Source organism: Stegostoma tigrinum, chromosome 2 (genome assembly GCF_030684315.1).
Source record: "Stegostoma tigrinum isolate sSteTig4 chromosome 2, sSteTig4.hap1, whole genome shotgun sequence".
NCBI lineage: Eukaryota > Metazoa > Chordata > Chondrichthyes > Orectolobiformes > Stegostomatidae > Stegostoma > Stegostoma tigrinum.
Window position 1 is genome coordinate 112,966,861 of NC_081355.1, and position 13,820 is coordinate 112,980,680.

At 40.5% G+C, this 13,820-nt stretch overlaps 1 protein-coding gene across 3 annotated transcripts in view; it reads right to left on the reverse strand.

The window, feature by feature from the left end:
* The window catches only part of abcb4 (ATP-binding cassette, sub-family B (MDR/TAP), member 4), a 107,179-nt gene that overhangs the window by 65,858 nt on the left and 27,501 nt on the right, over positions 1 to 13,820 (reverse strand). For all 3 annotated transcript variants that reach the window (XM_048552762.2, XM_048552753.2, XM_048552768.2), the window contains exons 5-7: positions 12,899 to 12,959; positions 11,533 to 11,724; positions 5,390 to 5,561 (exon numbers count right to left, since the gene is read on the reverse strand). In XM_048552762.2, coding sequence (XP_048408719.1) covers positions 5,390 to 5,561; positions 11,533 to 11,724; positions 12,899 to 12,959 — 425 coding nt within the window. The remainder of the gene's footprint in view (positions 1 to 5,389; positions 5,562 to 11,532; positions 11,725 to 12,898; positions 12,960 to 13,820) is intronic.

Consider the following 13,820-nt stretch of genomic DNA (forward strand, 5'->3'; position numbering starts at 1 on the left):
GCTTGGTCGTTATCTGTATTTAAAACTAACAGGCTCTTTAATAATTATCCATTTTTCCGCAGTTGTGGCATTGTGGTCCCCCACTGGGAAGTCTTCCTGATGGTATGACTTGTCTGTACTGCATCAAGGAAGTTTCATGGTATATTAACTGCATTAACTTCCCTTCAAACATTTACCCCGTTCTGTTTTCCGCACAATCTGTGCCACTTTCACTAGGATTAAATCCTCTTTAGCCAAGAGGTTTTACAAGGCTTCTTTTGCTACTTCAACTATGATCTGGTCATAAATTAATTCTGTGTTCAACCTCTTTGAAGTATGATTCTCTGCCACCCTATAAAGATCAGTAACAAACAAACAAAAAATCTGTGCCTGCCACAGACAGGTTTCCTTCTGATAAACTCCACCCACTCAGTAAATTAATTTCTGTGAACACAACGAAGACTGTGTGAAATACATCTTTTGGAAGGTGCAACTTTCTCATCAGTGTGCGGTCTTGCTAATATATTTTTGTGATAGTTCCCACAGAGTAATGTAATGTACTGTTTCTCACTTTTCCTATCTAGTACCAAAGCAGACCAAGTATTAATATCAGATTCTATGCATTCAATTAATTGGCTTTGAAAATAATCTGCTGTTTTATTCCTAACAACATTATGAAATAGACAGCACACTGCATTTGTTCCTCATAGATCGCATTCCTAAGTGTGGGAAGGCTACTGATAAATCAATCCATTAAGAACAGCAGTTAATGAACACAAATGTTTTATTCAAACATTTCAGCAACTACAGAAAATACTAGGAACTTAGGATATTCTGTGCATTGTTTTATTTATCCAATACTTGACCATATTTTAGAATTATATTTTCATGAAAGGGTTAATTGCACAGTCTGAAAATTTTATAGTTACTTAAACTTTCACCGCAGTGTGAGATAGCTATATTGACACAAAAATTTCTCCTAACAACAAATTTCAAAGTTCAACGAAGACCTGGGCAAAGGTATCTGCTTTCATCAACAGTACCAATTGAGGTCATCAAGAAGGAATTTATTTAACACAGTTTTATGTTTATTTACCTTTGTGTATGTAATAAAGAGTAAATATATGACAGGATGCATAAGATGTGAGATTATTGACCTCAAGGCCTCAAAACTCTGAATACAAAGCAAGCAAGTATAGAAATATTTTAAAACCTGCTGAAAATGTCACACAATGACAATGAGCAACTTCAAAGTTAACACATTCCCTCACATTTTAAAACTCAGTAAATATTTCAAATTATGCTACAAAAGGCTTTGAAACCCTGGTAATTATGGACCAGTGAGCCTTACTTTAGTTGTTGGAGTGTTGTAAAGTGTTGGGGAGGATTATAAGAGAGAGGATTTATAATCCTCTAGAAAGGAATAATTTGATTAGGGATAGTCAACACGGTTTTGTGAAGGGTAGGTCATGCCTCACAAACCTTACTGAGTTCTTTGAGAAGGTGACCAAACAGGTGGATGTGGGTAAAGCAGTTGATGTGGAGTATTTGGATTTCAGTAAAGTATTTGATAAGGTTCCCCACAGTAGGCTATTGCAGAAAATAAGGAGGCATGAGATTGAGGGTGATTTAGCGGTTTGGATCAGAAATTGGCTATCTCTAAGAAGATTGAGAGTGGTGATTGATGGGAAATGTCCATCCTGGAGTTCAGTTACTAGTGGTGTACCACAAGGATCTGTTTTGAGGACACTGCTGTTTGTCATTTTTATAAATGACCTGGATGAGGGCGTAGAAGGATGGGTTAGTAAATTTGCAGATGACACTAAAGTTGGTGGAGTTGTGGGTAGTGCGGGAGGACGTTGCAGATTACAGAGGGACATAGATAAGCTGCAGAACTGGGCTGAGAGGTGACAAATGGGAGTTTAATGCAGAAAATTATGAGATCATTCACTTTGGAAGAAGTAACAGGAATACAGTGTACTGGGTTAATGGTAAGATTCTCGGTAGTGTGGATGAGCAGAGGGATCTCGGTGTCCATGTGCATAGATCCCTGAAAGTTGCCACCCAGGTTGATAGGGTTGTTAAGAAGGCATACGGTGTGTTAGGTTTTATTGGTAGAGGGATTGAGTTTCAGAGCCATGAGGTCATGTTGCAGCTGATCAAAACTCTGGTGCGGCCGCACTTGGAGTATTGCGTACAGTTCTGGTTGCCGCATTATAGGAAGGATGTGGAAGCATTGAAAAGGGTGCAGAGGAGATTGACCAGGATGTTGCCTGGTATGGAGGGAAAATCTTATGTAGAAAGGCTGAGGGACTTGAGGCCATTTTCGTTAGAGAGAAGATGGCTAAGAGGCAACTTAATAGAGACATACAAGATGATCAGAGAATTAAATTGGGTGGACAGCGAGAGCCTTTTTCCTCAGACAGTGATTGCTAATACGAAGGGACATAGCTTTAAATTGAGGGGTGATAGATATAGGACAGATGTCAGAGATAGGTTCTTTACTCAGAGAGTAGTAAGGGCGTGGAATGTCCTGCCTGCAACAGCAGTAGACTCGCCAACTTTAAGGACATTTAAATGGTCATTGGTTAAACATATGGATGATAATGGAATAGTGTAGGTTAGATGGGCTTCAGATTGCTTTCACAGGTCGGCACAACATTGAGGGCCTGTACTGCGCTGTAATGTTCTATGTTCTGAGCTGTGAGGGCCTGTACTGCGCTGTAATGTTCTATGTTCTGAGCTGTGTTTATTTCCAGCTATCACACATGCTCTAGAAATCTGCTCAGGCTTTTCTTGTGCCTTATATATGTTTACTTACAGAAGTCTGCTTAAATGTGAAATCTTAACTTTGCTTTCTCTCCATAGATACTGTCAGATCTGCTGAGTTTTCCCTGAAATTTCTTTTTTTTTCAGATTCCTAGCATCAGCAGTTCTTTGGTTTAATTTAATGTCTGCTCATATGATAAAGTTTGACCATGTCTTCAGTAACCTCCCCTAGCTTCTCTCCCAGCTTCTGCTTGGTCTCACTCACTCACTCACTTTCTTTACCTAAAAAGGCATACGGTTCAATCTAATCTTGACTTCTAACCACACATTTCACCCATTACTAAGATGAGTTCCTATTCCCACCTCTTTCTCAAGTTCCACATTAAGCTCAGTATGCACTGCCACTGAAATTCACATTAAAATCCATGAGAGATAAAAAACTTAAGATAATGATTTAAAGATGCCTCTTTTTCAAAAAAGAAATTACAAGGATGGTTGTGAACAGATATTATGATTTTGTATAAGAATCTGGGTTCCAGCTCTGAATCATGCTTCAGTCCCTGTATCAAAAACATTTACTGTCTAGAAAGAAATTCTTGCATACTTCATTTACTGTAAAATTTTGCTGAATGTAGAAGTTGTTACAATAATGCAAGTTAATATTTGAGGAGATTACTGGTGATATGGCAATGTCTGCATCCCGAGAATAAAAAAAATGCTTGAGTTACAATCTGGTTTTCTTTGCCTAATTCATCTTGAACTGCAAAAAGTAAAAGTGAGGAGCTAATTGAGAAGCAGAGATACTGGCAGAATTTAGCGGAGCCTCCTGCAGTACGTGTGATTCCCAGCAGCTTGAAAACTGAGATAATGGGAACTGCAGATGCTGGAGATTCCAAGATAATAAAATGTGAGGCTGGATGAACACAGCAGGCCAAGCAGCATCTCAGGAGCACAAAAGCTGACGTTTCGGGCCTAGACCCTTGAAAACTGATGTGCATTAAGTGCACAAAAGGAGACAGGATGACTAGCCACAGGGTGTCAAAAAAAAGGTCCATAAAGAGATTTAATTATTCCTGAGCCCACTGGGTTTCAATGATGGTGCAGGGATTAAATTATACTCATTCAGGTTTCCACTACCTCTAGAACATCGCCAGCATCCTAATGAAGCTGTGTCCTTCATTCACTGGTGCTTGGTGCTTGACCAAGGGACATATTGAAAGCCATCCCAGTGCAGTGCACGCAACACCCCACTTTCTCCTTCACTGGCGAGCCTCTCTCTTCAAACGACCCTTACTCTCCCGAAATCCTGAGCCCACAGCCTCTGTTTGGCTGATGGCTCATGAGCAGGAGTTCTGCCCCACTTTGGAACTTGTCAATACAGGAGGCTTGACTGTGCTGTTGGTACATATCTGCTTATCTGGTAATTTTAGCAAAGTTCTTGTTAGAAGGTGACACAGGGTTCCTAGCGGTTCTCCAAATACTGAGGAGGACCCCATCACCACAACTAAATTCCACCTATTATTCCTCCAAGAGAAAATGGCCATTAGTTTTTTTTGTATCATGCCCCAGGATGTTGCCTGGTATGGAGGGAAAATCTTATGTAGAAAGGCTGAGGGACTTGAGGCCATTTTCGTTAGAGAGAAGATGGCTAAGAGGCAACTTAATAGAGACATACAAGATGATCAGAGAATTAAATTGGGTGGACAGCGAGAGCCTTTTTCCTCAGACAGTGATTGCTAATACGAAGGGACATAGCTTTAAATTGGGAAACAGCTAGATTTGTTAGTGTTTGCTGAACAGATTACAAATAGGCCTCATTATATAAGAGATTTTAAGACCTCATATTCCTCATGAAGAAGATAAAAGTAACAGAAAAATACAACAAATTGTCTTATTTTATATGGGTTCTACATGCCAGGTCAAACAGCCAAGTTAATTTAGGCAGGACACTCACTGAGAAGAAAAGGAGTCAGGCTCAGACAGCCATCTGAATTAACATCATGTCAAGGTTATATTAGATGACATAGTAAAGAAAGTTCTGAAAGTGTCTTCTCCAGTAATTTATGAAGTTATTGCTCCTTTTTTATATGGCATTGTGCCTGGCAGATTTTGATGTGGATTTTAACAATGATAATCCATAATCCAGTGATTACAGCAGGTATTTAGAATCGCACCAGTGAACTATTCCAACAGACCTTCCACGATCGCAAAAGGAACCTAATTTCCCTGTAAACAGCAGGCAGCTACATCACTAGGACCATATTTAGCTGTCCACATTAAAATTCGACATAGCTGCCTCCAACAGCACCATGTCAAAATCAGAATCACAATTTCAGATCCTGCAGGAGTAGTACATGTCCCATTAGACAGCTGTCATTATTATCGAATCTTTGCATTAATCAAGACAATAATAAGGCTTCTGGCCCACAAAGAAACGTTATTATTGACTGGTTCAAGGCATAATCAACCAATGAATGAGCTTCCTTCCACTGTACAACAGCTGAGAAAAGCTGCAGGAGAAAACATAGAATAGACATGAGGGCAAAATATTCATATCTCATATGAAATGTGAGGCATCATTCAACATGATTAAGTAACTACCTTTCTGGACTAATTAAAATACACAGCTAATTACACTAACCTTGGACCAGATCGCCGCAGAAATTCCTAGAACCGGACTCACTGCCAGAATCACCAGTGCTAGTTTCCATCCTTTGATAAAGCCTACCACAAAGCCACCTATAAAGGAGGCCAGTGATTGTATGAGCAAGCCTATTTTATCGCCAATTCCATCACTTATCTTTAAAATATCGCTGCAAAACAAAGAGATCATAACTTAAGATCATCATCTGCTAAAATGTCAGTCTACAGCAAGGCATTTTCATTGTTCAACATATAAAAATCTCTGCTAAACCTATCCCTTTTACAACTTCTGGCATGAAAACAGTTTTTGTGCCATCACATTATCAAAATTATACACTTCCCATTTGAAGTTAATAATTGCACAATCCCCATTCCCACAAACATATAGACAGATATTTTCCCAAATCAACCTGTTCAGAGATGCTAATACACATCTGGAATAGGTCGGACTTGAACTCAGGTTTCCAAGTTCAGAGGTAAGGCCATAGCCACTGTACCACAGACGTCCTCCGGGAAATTAAAAGCAGATTGTCTGGGCATTCTGAATATGCTGCTGTAGAAGCTTGAAGTGTGTAAGTGGGTTATTGTGTTCTTTGCCACATTTCAAAAGAATTTAACTGGCTGTAAAGTGAAGTGGAATAACCTTCAACCACAAAAGGTATCATAGGAATTCAAGCCTTCCTTTTGTTTCATAGATATTTCTTACAAAGCTTTTCACATGAAACAATGAAGTTTATTTTGGGTACATCACATGGACATCACATCACCACATGGAAACGTCTTGGAAAATACTATCAGTCCAACTGGGGACTGTAACAAGGCCCTCAGTGCTAAAGGTGCAGTGGGAGGCATTGAGCACTCAGCAATCAGCAGAACCACATTGCAGGGAGTATGGGAGATACCCATCTGAGCATGGAGGCCGTGAGGGAGAAGGCCTAGTAAGCTTGTTTGCACTTTTTCTGAATCCACAGTGGACTGGGTGTGATCCTTGAGTGACATCGCTCCAGCAGGCAGTCAGCAGCCATAACTATGACCCACAATCATTGGACGTGATCTTAGTAGGCACATTATTTGAAAATATTTGGCCTTGTGCTAGACCCCTGCCAAGTACTCTAATTAAAAATGGACGTGACCATCACCACAAGGCAAGTCGAAGAAAAACTGAGAAAGGGTAAGCAGCAACCTACAGAAATGGCTTTCTCTGACCTCACAAAGGACGAAGACAGGGTCAACCAAGAGGAATTATGTAGCACCCTCCTCAACTCTGGCCACCTACAGAAATGCATCACCATCCTCCACCTGCTGCACAGCAACAAAGACCCATGTCTTTGCACCAATGCCCCTCTTCATCTTCTTCACTGCAACACTCTGCCCCATATCCATGAAGGTTCCCGTTGAAGTGGAGCTACATTATAGAATAAGCTGGAAACTGCAGTGACTGCAATGAGGTCAGCCAGGTGGGCCTAACAGAATATGAGTTACCTGAATGGGGCTGTTAATCTGGTCCAATCAGGGAGCCCACGGCTGACATATAAAAACAGCAGTGTCAGACAACCTGATACTTTGAGAGCTGGTTCTGAGGAAGTTGGATTGGTGTTGTGGACTTTCTGTGAGTAAATAAAGGGTGACCTTGTGATGGGATACTGACCTCTGTGGAAGTATTTGAGAAACTATTTAACCTGCATCACCTACAGTCCAGAACGGCACGGTGGCTCAGTGGTTAGCGCTGCAGCCTCACAGCGCCAGGGATGCGGGTTTGATTCCTGCCTTGGGCGACTGTCTGTGTGGAGTTTGCACATTCTCCCCGTGTCTGCGTGGGTTTCCTCCGGGTGCTCTGGTTTTCTCCCACAGTCCAAAGATGTGCAGGCTAGGTGGATTGGCCATGCTAAATTGCCTGTAGTGTTCAGGGGTGTATGGGTTATAGGGGGATGGGTCTGGGTGGGATGCTTCAAGAGGTGGTGTGAACTTGTTGGGCAGAAGGACCTGTTTCCACACTGTAGGGAATCTAATCTAATCTAAAAAAAACCAAGGCCATCCCAACTTCTGTCATGGAGCTGCTATCCATTGATAATGCTTGCATATGCAAATTCTCAGTGGCCAAGCTCCAAATCATTACCCTGGCATTCACAAAGGCCTCTCTTAGAATGGGCCTTAGGCAAAACTGGAAATCATGATGTGTTTTAGAGATAATGGGAACTGCAGATGCTGGAGAATCCAAGATAATAAAATGGGAGGCTGGATGAACACAGCAGGCCAAGAGGCATCTCAGGAGCACAAAAGCTGACGTTTCGGGCCTAGACCCTTCATCAGAGACCCTCTCTGATGAAGGGTCTAGGCCCGAAACGTCAGCTTTTGTGCTCCTGAGATGCTGCTTGGCCTGCTGTGTTCATCCAGCCTCACATTTTATTAACATGATGTGTTTTACTCTGTTACAAAAGGGAGCAGCAGATGGTGAAACAAGAAGGTTGACTGGATAGGCAAGTGAGTAGGAGAGATTAGATGTCTCATGGAACAAATGGCAAAGACGCTTTTTAATGCAATATTTGGTTGAATACTGCTGGATATCAAGGGCAGCCATCTTCATGTCACCACTGAAGTTCAGCTGCTTAATCCATGTAAATTATGAACTGCACCAATCCCCGCACAGATCCCTATTGAATGTTAATTTTCACTTTCCTATGGTCTGAGCAGCTACGTTTACCCTTGCTCTTTATTTTCTCTTTGAAGTCAGCTAGCTAACTGTGCTGTCACATTTCCCTTGGCCTTCCTTAGTCACAAATGTGCTGTGATGTACCTTACTGGTCTGCTACATTAGCCTGGTCCGCTCTTTCCATTGCTTCTTCAAAGGGTTCAGTAAACTTCAAGTGTGACTGTTCTTTGCTCTACATTTAGCTGCAAATCTTTTTCCATTACGTCCTTGAATAATGATTCTATCATCTGGGCTTTCCTGCACTTGCTCTATCTCCATCTTTTGTTGCACAGCAATATTATTAGTTGCTCTCCATTCTTCTGGGACTATATCACTTTTCAATGATTTGGCATAAGTACATCATAGTGCCTCCAATACCTCTTCCAGCATGTGTAAATCCACTGAATTTTAATGCCTTTTAATTTTAACTAATTTAACAATTTTCTCTCTTCCTTCTACCTGAAATGTGTTGTCACATTCTGAACTCTTCTTCCAATATAGCTTTGGTATATGCTGAAGCAAAATAATTATTCAATGGTTCTGTAAATAACAATATAATGTAAGCAGAGAAATAGATCAGGTATCAGAAGGCAATTCTTTTCACAGAGAGTTGGGATTGTGAAACCTGTTGCTTGTTTGAGCAGTGAGCAAAGATTCAATGGACATGTTCAAAAGGGAGCTGGATGGGTTGCTACATGAGGCATGCATACACTTAGAGCGGACTTGGGTATTGCATCCATGCCCCCAATCACCTTAGACTCCCCAAGTCATTTGATCACCTTCAGGGTCAAAAAACTGTTCCAGACAATTAGTTTACATTTTTTTTGACTGTCTCAGATGACTTCATGGCTAGTGTGTGGGTGGTGAACAGCAATGGGGTTTAAGATGTGCACAAGTTGAAACTTGATTCTACGGGAGAGGTGTGATAGCTCAGCTGGTGTTTTCCTGCTTGTTTTTGCACGTTTTGTATTTGAGTGCAGAGCTAGAAGACATGTTTAAGTTAACAAATGAGTCTTGAGGTTAAAAGATGCAATGCTGTTTACTGTCTTTAACTGTAGGATAAATATTTATGGTGAAAATGAAGTTTCCACTTAAATATAGACCTGATTGATAAAATAGCCTCCGAGACACAAAATTAACATGTTAATGGGACTCAAGGAGGGAGTTGTGTCTCATCATAATAGCTCTAAAACTGAGGAAAATATACAGGCCTATAAAGATTCTTTTTGCTTAATGCAGAAGCACTGTTTGCCCTGGTTGAAACAAAGTCCGATTTCTAATAAGTGACAGTTTGGGAAAGCCAAATTGTAAGGACCCTCAAATTGCGTCACAAAGTTATGGAGCTGTAGAACATGGCAATAGGCCCTTTGATCCAACTAATCCTTACCAACCAGATATCCTAAATTAATCTAGTTCCCCTTGCCAGTATCTAGCCCATTTCCCTCTAAACCCTTCCTATTCATATATTCATTTAGATGCCTTCTAAATTTTGTAATAGTACCAGCCCCCACCACTTCCTCTGCTCATTCAATACACTCTCTATGTGAAAAAAATTGCCCCTTACATCTCTTCTAAATCTTTCCTCTGTCACCTTAAACCTATGTCTAGTTTTGCATTCCTCTATCCTGCAAAAAGACCATGGCTACTGATCCTATCCACGTTCCTCCTGATTTTATAAACCCCTACAATGTCACCTCTCAGCCTATTCAGCCTCTCCCTAAAGCTCAAACCCTGCAATTCTGGCAACATCCTTATCAATCTTTTCTGACCCTTTTCAGGTTTCACAACATCCTTCCTATAGCAGGGAGACCCAGAACTGAACACAGTATTCAAAACATAGCCTAACCAATGTCCTGTACACCCATAACATGATGTCCCAACTCCTGTAGTCCATGCACTGACCAATAAAAGCGAGCATACCAAATGACTTCTTCACTATCCTGTTTACCTGTGACTCCACTTTCAAGGAACTATGAACCTGCACTCCAAGGTCTCTTTGCTCAGCAACACTCCCCAGGGCTTTACCATTCAGTATATAAGTCCTGCCCTGATTTGCCTTTCCAAAATGCAGCACCTAACATTTATCTACATTAAACTACATTTGGGTGGCACGGTGGCTCAGTGGTTAGCACTGCAGCCTCACAGTGCCAGGGACCCGGGCTCGCTTCCAGCCTTGGGCAACTGTCTGTGCGGAGTTTGCACATTCTCCCTGTGTCTGCGTGGGTTTGGTCTCGTTTTCTCCCACAGTCCAAAGATGTGCAGGTTAGGTGGATTGGCCATGCTAAATTGCCCGTAGTGTTCAGGGGTGTGTGGGTTATAGGGGGATGGGTCTGGGTGGGATGCTCTAAGGGGTGGTGTGGACTTGTTGGGCCGAAGGACCGGTTTCCACACTGTAGGGAATCTAATCTAAAAACTCTGTCTGTTAATCATTGGCCCATTGGCACATCTGGTCAAGATGCCATTGTACTCTGAGGTAACCTTCTTGGCTGTCTACTATACGACCAATTTTGGTATCATCTGCAAACTTACTAACGATACCTCCTATGTTCACATCCAAATCATTTACTTGAATGATGAAAAAAGTAATACCACACAGGAACAGTTCCTTCGGCACTCCAAAGCTGTGCCAACATGTTTTGCCCTTCTATCCTAAAACTGTCTTCACTTATAAGATATGCATCCCTCTATTCTCTTCCAATTCAGTTGTGTCTGCTTCCACCACCTTCACTGGTAGCATACTCCAGGCACTCACCACCCTTTGTGTGAAAACCCTCCCTTGCATATCTCTTTCAAACATCCCAGCCCCGCACCTTGAATCTGCGCTCCCTTGTAATCGATCCCTGCACCCTGGGAAAAAGGCTCATACTTTCCATCATTCTGTTCATGCCATTCATAATTTTATAAACTTCTATCAGGTCACCCCTCAACTTCCTGCGTTCCAGTGGAAACAAACCCAGTCTACCCAAAAACTTTTTTTTTTAGCTAAAATCCCCCATACCAGGCAACATCCTGGTAAACATTTTCTGCACCCTCTCCAAAGTATCCACGTCCTTCTAGGGGTGAGGTGGCCAGAACTGTCCGCGTTTACACGGAGTCCCAGATAAAGCCTCAGTCACAAACGGAAATCTAACATGGGTCAGGGGAGAGGTGTGTCTTTTTGACTTTTGCCCAAAATGTATTATTGTAACAAAAATAGAAAGCCTTATTCTGAATCTAACTGCATCATTTACAAGCAACCATAATGCTATCCTATTTTTTACTGTAAAAGTACAGAATTCCACTCATCAGCACTAAAGCATCTTAGTAGTCAAAAAATTGACTAATTAGAACAATGATTAATTTCAATCTACAAGATAAATTAAAATTATGTTTATAAATTAATGGCAAGATCAAATGACAGCACATATAAATTTATTTCCCGAATATTAAAGACTGCATTTGTGATTACTTACTCTGTTAGACGAGTGTTGAGTTCACCAATCTGAATGACATCAAACCATCCTATTTCCTGACGCAATAATGAATGAAAAAATATTTCTCTTATCTTTCGTGTCTGTCTTGCTGCAGCAAGTGACCAGAAGGAAACTTGGACATAGGCAGCAAGCAGAACAGCTGCCCCTAAACCCACGTAGTAGTAGGCAAATCTGCAAGTAAAGAAGACATAAATGTTCTCTTGAAAATGAAGCATGTTTTCAGCATGTAGTCTATAAATGGCACTTCAGATAGTCAAGTAATTGCTACTAACTTCATTCTTCTTTAATCTGCTTTACCTACAGCTTTGCAATCACCATCCGTGACCTAGTGGAAATTTTCAACTTTGTTGCCTGGTGTTATTTTAATTGGCGAGATTACTGACCACCTTTTGCAGAAATTGCCCATAAATTCATGAGCGAAAATTGGGCAGGTTATCCAAAAAAGGTCAGAAATGGTTGTTACCACTCAAGCAGCAGTGAAATTTCTTGACCCCTATCCTTTGCTATGGCTATGGCACTTCAGCATTCAAATGGCTATGTTTCTGGGCCCAGTCATTGACTGTAAGATACTGTAACTCATTGTTTTCTCAGCAACAAAATCCCAAGTCACTGCAATCATGTGTGTAACGAAATAACCGAACATGACATATTCAAGCAGGAATTACCAGAAAGTAATTAGAAACAGAAATGATGGCTTGTTTTCCCAATGTCAGAGGTCATGTTACCAATTATACTGAGCAAAATTCACTAATGAACTAGTATAATGTATTTACATTAGCATAAGTTTTACAGCTATTTTCAAAACTAAATCCAAAACATTTTTTCGTATACTTTTAATCATAAACATTTTCATCAAACTATTTATGCACGTTTTAACACACCTCCACAACAGTTGGAACCTGAATAAAGATCTTCTAGCTTAGAGGTAGGATATTGCCACTGCACCACATGAGCTCTATATGATGTCTACATACCCTGGCCGTTAGTGACTTGGAGTCTGACACACTACACATTGCACCAAAGAACCAGATTCTACGTTTAGCTGTGTACCTGCCTATTACAGTTTGTATTTGTGACCATTTATACAAGCCAGCAAAGCCAAAATCTTATGAAGTGAATAAATTTACAGTTTTAGTCTAGAAATGTATTTAGTTAGATATTACATCTCTTTGTACAATATACATTTACACAACAATTTTACAGGTAATTGTGCACAATGAAATATTTTATTTTAATTCCTTTTCATTTTTAAGTAATTACTAGAAAAGCTGGGTGAAGTTACCAGCAGCCACATACAGATCACAGGAGCAAGTAAAACAAACATATGCTTTTGAAGACTTCATACCTTGTCATTTGTTCTTCTAGGGTCTCTGATACAGCAATACTTATATTAAGAATTTCATTTGCTGGAAAAAAGTATATTCTAGTTAGTAATATAGTTGGAAGTGATCATTAAGTAAATATCAAGCATACAATCCTTTGAAAAAAAAACAGAAGCACATTTTTCTTGGGTGTTAACCTGGGAGCCAATTTCCTGAGTTAGCTATGAGGAAGCAACAACTAATCCATGTTTGAAGTAACTGGTTAATCTTCTGTGGACGTACAAACACATTGTTAAGACGAGCAGCATCTTTAGATTGAGCAGGAGTTAACCACACTATGACCCAGGCATTAATGATGCCAGTAGACATCAGTGCAGCAGAGTAGAAGAAACGATAGGGATTTGGAGTGAAAGAACGAGTGATGTTGTCTGTTCATGTTTAATCACAGCCACAACCTCCAGTAGTCTCCTATTATAGCAGTGATCTTAGTGGTGGAAAATGTTAACACCAAATTGTTACAGAAGTTGCAAGAGGATGTGAAATTGTATAGCGTAATACAGGCGATACAGTCAGATGAACTAGCTAGAGTTGTTGTTATTGTCAACACAATACAGGAGATAACTCATCTAATCTAGTTGGAGGTGCTCTGCCAACAGGGTCAATATTTGCACTGACTGAAGGGATCATTTGAAGCTATTGGTTAATTTGTTAAATGTAGACTTGTTAAACTAACTCATTTGTTAGAAATAACGACACCAGGTTACAGTACAAGTTTATCTGAAAACTTAAGCTTTCAGACTGATGCTCCAAAAGCTTGTGTTTTCAAATAAGCCTGTTGGATTATAACCTGGTATGATGTAATTTCTGACCTTGTCCACCCCAGTCCAACATTGGCACCTCCACATCATAATTCGATCGTCACAAGGAATTTCAGGCCCAACATGC